This window comes from Ranitomeya variabilis, chromosome 2 (genome assembly GCF_051348905.1).
Source record: "Ranitomeya variabilis isolate aRanVar5 chromosome 2, aRanVar5.hap1, whole genome shotgun sequence".
NCBI classification, from domain to species: Eukaryota; Metazoa; Chordata; class Amphibia; order Anura; family Dendrobatidae; genus Ranitomeya; species Ranitomeya variabilis.
In genome coordinates this window covers 350,085,208-350,098,049 of record NC_135233.1, presented here as the reverse complement: position 1 = coordinate 350,098,049, position 12,842 = coordinate 350,085,208, and the positions used below count along the sequence as shown (strand labels likewise).

Sequence of the window (12,842 nt, the reverse complement as noted above, 5' to 3'; positions counted from 1 at the left end):
AGTTATTCCACTGGTCATAAGGTGTGACAGGGCCTGAAGTGTTGACTGGCAGTGTGCTTATAAACCACTGGAGATCCGAGCTCAGACATGCCAGGAAAGGTGGACAGACGAGAGACTATGGCGGTGATTCATCAAGCTAGGCAACTCTCTCACAGGTTTTGATGAGGGGCATTTTGGAGAAGGCGCTCTTGATTCAGTGCGTAGTGATGTGCACCTCTATGTGCGCCACACCACAAATCTTACTCCAGTCCCTGCTGGAGTAAGATTTGTAGTGTAGCGAACTCCAGCGCTCATCGTGAATTTGACGAGCAGGACTCACCACCACTGGTCCCCGTTCTGCCCAATTAATCGGATCTGGGGCAAGAATAGCGTAAACACGCCAAAAGTCACAATTTTTTACACAAACTCACATTTGTGCAAAATAATTTAACTTTTCAAAGCTTTTTTCGCTTCCTGTGCTCTGATAAGGTGTTATCTGAGCATGCTCAGGTGGTAACCGAGTGTCTTTGGCACGCTGAATAATATGTTCGAGTCAATGCGGCTGCATGTCTCCCCGCTGTTCGACAGCTGCAACACATGCAGGGATTCCTGTATGTTAGATAACCCTGTATGTATTGCGGCTGTCGAAGAGCCGGGAGACATGCAGCCGCGGGGACTCGAACATATTTTATATATTTTATTGGTGGCCATATAATACAGGGACAGAATGTATCTGGAAGAACTAAAGATCAGTATGTTTTAGTGCTGCTCTGCCTCCCCTCTAATGAGGGGCTCATGAGTTACCCCTTTTATGAAGATGATATCCTAATAGGTCATTATAAGGGCTGTCATTAAAAAAGTCGGCAAAAAAACGCTTTTCATTTTCATATCCAGAACAGGATATGCTCCATAAAGAGATGCATATGAATGCTATACTGTTATTTTGCAGAAAAAAAAATCAAAGTGTGAATGGACCCCTAGATGGATGAACCCTAAAATGGACTTATTATTGTCTCACATAACTTCCGTTTTTTCTCGACTCAATAAGCAATGAGTTATTCTGATCCGGCAGAATTTCCAGCCCTCTTCTATCCCCTGCCTCCCGCCTGTACAGTGAGTGATCGCAGCTCCGCAGACTTGTCTTATCATGCAGCTTTCTTACCAATCTGACACTGCAACGCGCTATATTCTGCCGAAAATTATAGTGTTGGGCTTCTGTCTAATCACATAGTACATTATATGTGCAGGCTGGAGACAGTCGGAAAGGAAGGATGCCTGGCACTGAAAGACTGCGGACCATCTGCGGAGAAATAGAAAGGGGGCAGGTGGCGGCTAAGAATACTTTATATTGGAGAGCATTTCAGCCTGGGGGGTCGTAGTGTTTCGATATAATAATCAAACCTAGTTAATAAATCTATCCATAGTTCCATCAATGCTTATGGTGGAAAAAAATCTTGAAAGGGAACACGTCAGTCATTTTTGAGCCACGGGAAGCGTTACAGGGACTATATGGCGAGTTGTGCCGGTCGTGCAGCCAAAGATCGCTCTATGGTGCTATTACATTGCAACATGATGCCATAGAATGGGGTCACAAAGCGATTCGCAAAACACCGCAACAAAAAAAGTTGCAAAAGTTGGAACTAGTTCAAAAAAATGGGCGTCCAAGAACAATGAAATGCTAGACACTCAAAACATGATTAAATGGACTATCTCTGACATCTATGTCCAGAGATACAAAGTGATTCCAGCAAAATTTAATAAAAACAATAGTTTATTAAAGTATATTAAAATTAAACATAAAGATAAAAATAATAGTAATTATAGAAAACAGGGTCGGAATAAACCTTATGCCCCCAGAAGAAGCGTCATGCGAAACGGCATAGGGATGGGAATAAACCTCCAAAGGGTGGAGGTACACATTAAGGCTGGGTCAACAATTGCAAATAAGTGCAAAATTAGTGCAAATAAGGAAATCCAATTTGAGATAGATCACAGCAACTCACATTCAACGGTGTTATTTTCTGAAATATCAAAAGTATAACATTTGTGAGGATAAGGGAAAAGAATTACATCATCTGGAGCTTTAAGGTTTAAGAAGGGATCCAAAGGTTAAGACCAGGACAGCCGCACGTCCCCAACCCCTATGCCGTTTCGCATGACGCTTCTTCTGGGGGGGTGAGGTTTATTCCCTCCCTGTTTTCTATAATTATTATTATTTTATCTTTATGTTTAATTTGAATATACTTTAATAAACTATTGTTTGTATTACATTTTGCTGGAATCACTTTGTATCTCTGGACAAGCGTACCATAGATGTCAGCGATAGTGCATTGAAAAGTTGGAACTAGTTGCAAAAAAATCCATCTGGTTTCAACTTTTTGCACTTGCTGATCCCGTTACTTTGCATGTGGCACTGTGATTCTTTGTGCGACCTGTGTCACCTTTTCTAGCTAATCCCCTGATTTGGCTATGGATCGGCCCTATTGTAAATCACATTACGGGGGAGATACCCCTGGCCCCTGACCCAATAACAGAGGCTGAATTTATTTCGCTGATACAAAACAGAATCTTCCCACTGAGACTTGATCTTTTCTGCTTTCTTATGTTACAGGAGAGGTACAAAAGGGAAAATGGAGCCCAATGTGTTTTATTCATGAGAAATGGGTCACATGTCAAGATAGCGAATGCTACAGTATGGAGAAACAATGTCCTTTGAAGGACCTCACCGAGAACAGCAGCACGAAGGTCGGGACAGTAAAAGGCTTTGTGCTACCTGTGGATCTGACACACAAATTCTCAGCTGGGAAACATTTACATTTATCAACGATTCTAGAGATAATTAATAAATGTCTAATTCCTCGGTATCCCACAGATGGACCCCAAAAATCATTAAAATAGGGGTTTTATGCTTCAGTTTCTACGTGCGGCAGTCATGATTGATTAAAATGGCGCGATCTTGCAGTATAAGAGGAGTTTTAAGCCCCTGTTCCTCCTCGCTGTGGTTGGAACTGAATGGAGGGGCTTAGCTGTGAATTATGACGGGGGTCCCGAGGCCCTATTTCGTATTGCTTTGGTTAGGATAGGATGGAGCTTCATGGATATGCTCTAGAATAGGGACCCCCATTTCTCCTCGCTGTAGTCAGTATTACATGGATGAGCACTAGAATGTGGTCAAGAGTCACCATTCCTCCTAGCAGGAAGAAAGTACTAGGGTCCACAATCTGGTGATTTGCAGGCTTCTCAGCAGTGGGGCCCCCATGATAAGTCATTTATCACCAAGGTACCGTCACACTAAGCGACCCTGCAGCGATACAGACAACGATGCCGATCGCTGCAGCATCGCTGTTTGGTCGCTGGAGAGCTGTCACACAGACCGCTCTCCAGCGACCAACGATGCCGAGGTCCCTGGGTAACCAGGGTAAACATCGGGTTGCTAAGCGCAGGGCTGCGCTTAGTAACTCGATGTTTACCCTGGTTACCAGTGTAAAATGTAAAAAAACAAACAGTACATACTCACCTTCCCGTCCCCCGGCGTCCGCTTCCTGCACTGACTGAGTGCCGGCCCTAACAGCAGAGTGGTGACGTCACCGCTGTGCTGTGCTTTCACTTTACGGCCAGCGCTCAGTCAGTGCAGGAAGCGGAAGGCGAGGGACGTGACGGACATCAGAGGGTGAGTATGTACTGTTTGTTTTTTTACATTTTACACTGGTAGCCAGGGTAAACATGGGGTTACTAAGCGCGGCCCTGCGCTTAGTAACCCGATATTTACCCTGGTTACCATTGTAAAACATCGCTGGTATCGTTGCTTTTGCTGTCAAACACAACGATACACGGCGATCTGACGACCAAATAAAGTTCTGAACTTTAATCAACGACCAGCGATATCACAGCAGGATCCTGATCGCTGCTGCGTGTCATACTCAACGATATCGCTATCCAGGACGCTGCAACGTCACGGATCGCTAGCGATATCGTTTAGTGTGACGGTACCTTATCCTGTGGACAAGTGATAAATGTCATTCATGGCAGACCCCTTTATGTCCTAGCCTAAAACATTGATAACCTATCTTTATATGGATTGTGGGGGTCTTATCTCTGGGACCCACAACATTTAGCAAAACTTATTATTGGGGCAGACATCCCTGGGCTGGATTGACAGTCTGCATACAATACTCCTTATGATAGCACAATTATGCAGGCTGTCAATCAAGCCTAGGGAGGAGTTATTAGGAGACCTGAGGCAGGACTAGTCCAGGGAAGAAACGCCCCACTGGACTAGTCCTGACAGATTAGCGTATATCCAGGAAAGGAAGGAGAGGTTTGTGGATGATTTCCGCACTTGCTGATCAATGATGAGACATACAGTACAGACCAAAAGTTTGGACACACCTTCTCATTTAAAGATTTTTCTGTATTTTCATGACTATGAAAATTGTACATTCACACTGGAGGCATCAAAACTATGAATTAACACATGTGGAATTATATACTTAACAAAAAAGTGTGAAACAACTGAAAATATGTCTTATATTCTAGGTTCTTCAAAGTAGCCACATTTTGCTTTGATGACTGCTTTGCACACTCTTGGCATTCTCTTGATGAGCTTCAAGAGGTTGTCACTGGGAATGGTTTTCACTTCACAGGTGTGCCCTGTCAGGTTTAATAAGTGGGATTTCTTGCCTTATAAATGGGGTTGGGACCATCAGTTTGTGCAGAAGTCTGGTGGATACACAGCCGATAGTCCTATTGAATAGACTGTTAGAATTTGTATTATGGCAAGAAAAAAGCAACTAAGTAAGGAAAAACGAGTGGCCATCATTACTTTAAGAAATGAAGGTCAATCAGTCCGAAAAATTGGGAAAACTTTCAAAGTGTCCCCAAGTGCAGTGGCAAAAACCATCAAGCGCTACAAAGAAACTGGCTCACATGAGGACCGCCCCAGGAAAGGAAGACCAAGAGTCACCTCTGCTTCTGAGGATAAGTTTATCCGAGTCACCAGCCTCAGAAATTGCAGGTTAACAGCAGCTCAGATTAGAGACCAGGTCAATGCCACACAGAGTTCTAGCAGCAGACACATCTCTACAACAACTGTTAAGAGGAGACTTTGTGCAGCAGGCCTTAATGGTAAAATAGCTGCTAGGAAACCACTGCTAAGGACAGGCAACAAGCAGAAGAGACTTGTTTGGGCTAAAGAACATAAGGAATGGACATTGGACCAGTGGAAATCTGTGCTTTGGTCTGATGAGTCCAAATTTGAGATCTTTGGTTCCAACCACCGTGTCTTTGTGCGACGCAGAAAAGGTGAACGGATGGACTCTACATGCCTGGCTCCCACCGTGAAGCATGGAGGAGGAGGTGTGATGGTGTGGGGGTGCTTTGCTGGTGACACTGTTGGGGATGTATTCAAAATTGAAGGCGTACTGAACCAGCATGGCTACCACAGCATCTTGCAGCGGCATGCTATTCCATCTGGTTTGCGTTTAGTTGGACCATCATTTATTTTTCAACAGGACAATGACCCAAAATACACCTCCAGGCTGTGTAAGGGCTATTTGACCAAGAAGGAGAGTGATGGGGTGCTACGCCAGAGGACCTGGCCTCCACAGTCACCAGACCTGAACTCAATCGAGATGGTTTGGGGTGAGCTGGACCGTGGAGTGAAGGCAAAAGGGCCAACAAGAGCTAAGCATCTCTGGGAACTCCTTCAAGATTGTTGGAAGACCATTCCCGGTGATTACATCTTGAAGCTCATCAAGAGAATGCCAAGAGTGTGCAAAGCAGTCATCAAAGCAAAAGGTGGTAGTCATGAAAATACAGAAAAATCTTTAAATGAGAAGGTGTGTCCAAACTTTTCGTCTGTACTGTATATCCCAGATTGTCAAATGGATAGTGGATTATTCTACGCGTTTAAAAGTGCAAAAGACGTCTTCATCAGGAACGACAAGTACTTGTAACGCCCCATTTCACTCCCTAACAGAAAACTACCTCTGTCCCTTCACTTTATCCCCTCCCTCTCTGGGCTAGTCCTAAACATTAACTCTGTCTCTCCCTGTTAACTACCTAATGCTGGGCAGCGCACTACTCTATGACTAATATCACACATCACTAAACACATTGCACATAAAATACATTGCAACTATACACGTCTTCAAGGGGGAACGTGGACAGAATTTCCATCTTCTTACAGCTCGTCATGAATTAGACAACCAGAGGCGTCTCCCCGTCCCCCAACACACAAGCACCCGTCCCACCTATTTTGTCGGAGCTGGGAGAAACTGGCATGAAAGCTTTTACACCTGAATTCTGTCGGGAAAGCTTTGATGAATTGGGCCCTTTTGGTTTCTGGTCAATTTTTGCACCAAAGACACAACAATAAGACTCTGTGTGCACATAGTCTTAGTATGGCTGAAAAAGACACACGACCATCAAGTTAGTTGAAGGATGGGAAACGATAAAAGGATGAAAAACTGCCAGCAAATGGACTGATGCATGTGGATGGTGGAATAGCTCATGAGAGCAACTTACACGTGGACCAATGGTCAGTGTATAAAACATAGCAACGTGCACTAGATCTATTAAACGGATTAAACTCAATGGGTGCGTAAAAAAAAAAACCATCATGAGGGCTCCATCAGTATTCCATTTGGCTTTTTTATGGTTTTATTGCAATTATTAACAAAGAGATTTTAAATTAGGATTATTTTCATAATGAAAAAATACCATTTGGATGAAAAAATGTTTTTTTTTTAAATGAAAACAGACAATTTTACATAGGCTAGTAATAGTAATAGTACAGCCTACATTGAGTATTTTACATCAGTATTTCTAAGCCATAATCAGGAGTGCTGGTCTTAGTCATTGTTAGATAAGGCCCCTGTCACCGCCATCTTATTCCTCCTGTAAAGTCCAACATTATCTCCACAGACTGTTATATTGTGAAAATAAAAAAAAAACATAATTGGCGTCACCGAGTCCGGAAAAATCTGATCTATCAAATATATATAATTAACCCATAAGGTACAAGGTAAAAGAAAATAAAAAATGCAAACTCTAAAATTGTGGTTTTTCGGTTACCGGACCTTTAAAAAAAAAAAAAAAAAGCAATAAAAAGTGATCAAAATGTCATATGCACCACAAATTGTTATAAATTAAAGCGTCATCTGGGGGCTCGACAGGCCCTAATGATCAAAAATAAAAACATTTACGTCTTCTCAGAAAATGGCAAAATGAAAGTTTTTTTTCAGATTTTTTTTACTTTTTTTGCTCTTGTAATTTAGTTTTTTTCCCAGTTTTTCAGTAGATTGTATAGTAGAGTGAATGGTTTCTTTCAAAACTACGTCTCGTCCCACAAAATACAAACCCTCAACGCTGCGGGGACGGAAAAATGAAAAGGGGCTATTCAAAGGGGACGAAAAAACGGAAGCAGGAAAATGAAAACTGGCGTGAAGGGGATAAACAGTAAAAAAGCGGATGGTACCTGGGTGACACCAATGGCACCCGTTTTTTTATTTGTATGGACCCATTCACTCAAATGAACGAGTTTGACCTGCAAATGCCACATGATATGGTACTACAGGTACGAGAATGTCTTATTAAATGTCAAAATATCCCAAAAAAGAAGTTCTGCAGCCCCCACAGGAAGGCAGAAGTCCCCCACTCTCCATATAGCTACTAAAAGATCCTCACTTCTTCCCAGGGATCTCAGCTCGTGTTATAGAAAACTGCCACCAGGTGGCGCTGCACACCAAATGTCAACATGTGTTTGCGAACAATAAAGTTTATTTAAGAAAAAAATATGTTAAAACTCACTTACTCATGAGTGGGCGGAGTCAAGGAGACGCAAGGAAACGTGACTGGCTTTGAAAAAATGTGGGGCGGTGTCAAGTGAGTAGAATCGGTGGGCGTGGTCAGCCTATCTGCAGCAAGTGTGTGACTTACGTGCGGTGCGTGGGTGTCGTCGTTGTCATGGCGACGCTGACACTTTAGTAGCTAATTGCTCAGGCTGTAACTATGGCAACACATAGACGCCATGTATCTGGGCAGAAGTAATCTCTGGCATCCCAGTGACTGTGGAATTAGTTCTGTGACTGCATGTCATTCACTAGTGGGCACCACTGATGGAGTGATGACATGGAGCTCCATATGAAGTCTGCACCTGTCTGAAATAAATTGACATTTTGATGGGCAAATTAAAGGAGCAGTGTTACCTGGTGCTCCAGTTATATAGCATAGGGCGCCGAGTGTGTATGAGAGCCAAGGAGGCTGCAATGTGTGTGCCACCTTCAGGGTCTAACACTGGTGCCCCCTCTGTGCCAGTCCCATATGCCCGCTGGAAATGACTTTTCCACTCCTGGTTTTGGCTTAGGCCGGCGTCACACTGGCGAGTTTTACGGACGTATGAGCGCAGAAAATACATCCGTAAAATACGCATAACACACGGCCCAATGATTCTCTATGGCCCAGCTCCTATCAGCCGTATTATACGGTCTTGTACGGCCGTACAAAATCGCAGCATGCTGCGTTTGTCACCGTATTGCGCAAAAAAAATCGCCAATGAAAGTCTATGGGGGCAAGAAAAATACGGATTCCACACGGACCAGCAGTGTGACTTGCGAGAAATACGCAGCGGTGTTCTATAGAACAGCCGGTAATTCAATTGCCGGCTTTTCATTTCTCCTTCCCAAACCCGACATGATATGAGACATGGTTTACATACAGTAAACCATCTCATATCCCTTTTTTTTTTGCATATTCCACACTACTAATGTTAGTAGTGTATATGTGCAAAATTTGGGCGCTGTAGCTTGTAAAATTAAGGGTTAAATGGCGGAAAAAATTGGCGTGGGCTCCCGCGCAATTTTCTCCGCCAGAGTGGTAAAGCCAGTGACTGACGGCAGATATTAATAGCCAGGAGAGGGTCCATGGTTATTGGCCCCCCCGTGGCTAAAAACATCTGCCCCCAGCCACCCCAGAAAAGGCACATCTGGAAGATGCGCCTATTCTGGCACTTGGCCACTCTCTTCCCACTCCCTGTAGCGGTGGGATATGGGGTAATGAAGGGTTAATGCCACCTTGCTATTGTAAGGTGACATTAAGCCAGATTAATAATGGAGAGGCGTCAATTATGTCACCTATCCATTATTAATCCAATAGTATGAAGTGGTTAAGAAAACACACACACACACATTATTACAAAGTCCTTGAATGAAATAAAGACACAGGTTGTTGTAATATTTTATTACCCTCTTAATCCACCTGAAGACCCCCGTTCTGTAAAAAAGGAAAAATAAAAAATCAACAATATCTCATACCTTTCGTCGCTCAGGTCAAGTCACACGAAGTAAATCCATCTGAAGGGGTTAAATCATTTTACACCCAGGAGCTTTGCTCAGGGCCGGCCCGAGAGGTTACGGCGCCCTAGGCAAAACTATTTTGTTGCGCCCCTACTACTTTTAACATACCTCCCAACTTTTGAAGATGGGAAAGAGGGACACGCCTCTGACCACACCCATTTAGCACTGCTGATCACACTGTTTCATAAAGAATAATTATAAACAAAAAATATGGCCACACAGTGCTCCATACTGTATAATGGCCACACATGATGCTCCATACTGTATAATGGCCACACATGATGCTCCATACTGTATAATGGCCACACATGATGCTCCATACTGTACAATGACCACACATGATGCTCCATACTGTATATTGGCCGTACATGATACTTCGTACCGTATAATGGCCACACATAGCTACTCCTACACACGCGGCTGCGCTCCGTACACACACGCTCCGCTCCATACACCTCGTACACACGCGGCTCCGCTCCGTACACCTCGTACATGTAGCGCCCCCACTGCCGCAGGGCCGAGGGGTACCCGGTACCGGGCCTCTGAGTCTCTGCTCTGGGGTTGTCACGGTGGCTAGACCCGGTCCGTGACCCTGCTGAGGGGCGTACAGTAATAGATGTGGATGGTGGTGGTGGTGCGGTGCAGTAAATAACGAGGACACCAGGTTGCAGTCTCTTTACCTCTTTACTGAAGGTCTCTGGGTCCTCAGTCCGGAATACGGTTCACCAGGCTGCGCAAGTCCGGCCGGTCCAATGGCACCTCCAGAGTTCTCCTTGCAGGTGTAAATCTGTGCCTTCCTGCTAGCGCTATGTGTTGTGGTCCTCCCCTGCTGTGCTCACGGGATAGTCCCCACAACTGTTGTGTCTGTTTCTCGTGTTCCCTCACAACTCGATTAGATGATGTTCTGCTAATCCTCCATCCCTCCCGGTGTTATGGTTGGGACGCACCCGTATGACGGGTAGGCTCGGAGCTCTTCCGGGACCCTAGAGTCGCCCCTCTCCACAGGTTGCCCCCTATGTCTTCTTAGGTGATTTAGGTGAGACAGCCTGCCTATGACTGACTGTCCTGCCGTTGGTTTGAAGTATTGCCTGAAGCTATATATAGAAATACTTCCTCGGCGTTCCGGCCGCCAGCTGTGCACCTCAGTAGGATGTTGCCTCGGTCTTACAGCACGACTCCTACTGGTATTCTCCTTCTTGCTTTGATCTCGTTTCTCACTCAGCACAATATATCTCGCTTCTGGTCCTTTCTTAGGGCACCGCCGCTATCTCAGCAGGCACGGTCCCGTGACGTTCTTTCTCGTTGCCAGGCCTCGGTCAGGGTCCCAAACCTGACAGGGACCCTACCGAATCTTCCCCCACAACACCCTCTGCCACAAGGTGTTGCCTGGTTCCAACCCAGTCAGCTTTCCCTCTAACTTCCTGCCTAACCCCCAGTTTTACCAGACTGTGAGGAGTGGCCTAATGAATAGTACCCTTAGCTCCCCCTGGAGGCCAGACTGTGAAATGTATTGGTGTCTGTGATACCTGGTCAGGTGAACTCCTTCAGTGCCATCAGACGTACCATAGCCCCCCTTAGCGGCGGAGCCACAGTACTGCAACGACCAGGACTCTGGGGCGCTGCATACACATTTAGCTCCGCTCCATACACCTCATACACACACGACTCCGCTCCGTACACCTCATACACACGGCTCCGCTCCGTACACCTCATACACACACGGCTCCGCTCCGTACACCTCATACACACACGGCTGCGCTCCATACACCTCATACACATTCAGCTCCGCTGCATACACCTTTTGCCATTTGAAAAGATTTTTTACAATTTTTTCTCTGGCGCCCCCTTAGGGTCGGCGCCCTAGGCGGCCGCCTAGTTCGCTTATACGTTCGGGCTGGCCCTGGCTTTGCTAATGCAATTGTGCTCCTGTGTGTAAAACCCCGGGGAATGAATGAAATGCAGGGGAATGTCCTGTAGTTACCTTGAGTTGCGGTGAGGCGTCCTCTGCTGGATGTCCTCATATGAACTCGAGCGTGGGAACTTTTCCCAGGCTCCAGTTCATGAGGACATCCAGCAGAGGGCGCATCACCGCGACTGAAGGTAACTACAGGTCATTCCCCATGCAATCCATTCATTCCCAAGTTTTTACAGGCAGGTGGCTGCATTAACAGGCTTCTGCTTGTAAAATTAGTTAATCCTTTCAGATGGATTTACAACGTGGGACAGAACAACGGAAGGTATGGAATATTGTTGTTTGTTTTTTTAACTTTGTTTCAGGTGACAAGGGTCTTCAGGTGGATTAAGAGTCTAATAAAATATTACAACAACATGTGTCTTTATTTAATTAAAGGACTTTGTAATAATGTGTGTGTTTTCTTAACCATTTCGTGCTATTGGATTAATAATGGATAGGTGTCATAATTGACGCCTCTCCATTAATAATCTGGCTTAATGTCACCTTACAATAGCAAGGTGACATTAACCCTTCATTACCCCATATCCCACCGCTACACGGGAGTGGGAAGAGAGTGGCCAAGTGCCAGAATAGGCGCATCTTCCAGATGTGCCTTTTCTGGGGTGGCTGGGGGCAGATGTTTTTAGCCACGGGGGGGGGGGCAATAACCATGGACCCTCTCCTGGCTATTAATATCTGCCCTCAGTCACTGGCTTTACCACTCTGGCGGAGAAAATTGCGCGGGAGCCCACGCCAATGTTTTCCGCGATTTAACCCTTTAATTTAATAGCTAGAGGGCCCAAATTTTGCACATACACACTACTAACATTAGTAGGGAGGAATATGCAAAAAAAAAAAGGATATGAGGTGGTTTACTGTATGTAAACCATGTCTCATATCACGTCGGGTTTGTGAAGGAGAAATGAAAAGCCGGCAATTGAATTACCGGCTTTTCTGCTATATCGTGCTGAATTAAATATAGATATATATATATATATGTCTCAATGACATTTATATATATATATATATATATATATATATATATATATATATATGTATATATGTTTTACCGAACATTTGAGCCCATAAATCCATTAGATGTCGGTTTTGCAAGCCTGCGAGAAAATCTCGCAGTACGGATGCCATACGGATTACTTTCGGAGGATGCCATGCGCAAAATACGCTGACACACCCTGCCTACAGATGACATACGGATCACTATTTTGGGAAGATTTCTGCGTATTACGGCCGTAAAAAATGGACCGTATTGTCTTACGCCTAGTGTGACGCCGGCCTTACGCCTAGTGTGACGCCGGCCTTACAAATACTGATGGAAAATACTGACCGAATACTGATGAGTGGCCTCAGTGTCTCAGGAAACTGCACAGACCTCGATGACCAATATGGCAACATTGAACCCGATGTGCGGCACCTGGGCGTCAGGGCCAGTGATCCGTGTAGCAGCTGCTATGACAGTCGCCGGCGTCCACACCGATGTCATCTCTATGTGGTTTTTCTCAGCCCCATAGACTTGCTTTGGCACTTTTCATCCGTGA

The 12,842-nt window shown here is 44.9% G+C and overlaps 1 protein-coding gene across 3 annotated transcripts in view; it reads right to left on the bottom strand.

The window, feature by feature from the left end:
- MAP3K10 (mitogen-activated protein kinase kinase kinase 10) overlaps nt 1–7,911 on the bottom strand; it is a 93,107-nt gene extending 85,196 nt beyond the window's left edge. Inside the window, exon 1 of one of the 3 annotated variants that reach the window (XM_077285551.1) lies at nt 7,793–7,911. Coding sequence is in view for 1 of the 3 variants with exons in the window: in XM_077285554.1 (XP_077141669.1) it covers nt 7,793–7,796 (4 nt within the window). In the remaining 2 variants the exon portion in view is untranslated. The remainder of the gene's footprint in view (nt 1–7,792) is intronic. The other 2 variants (XM_077285554.1, XM_077285549.1) reach the window with 2 other exon arrangements.
- Between the last annotated feature and the right edge of the window lie 4,931 nt (nt 7,912–12,842).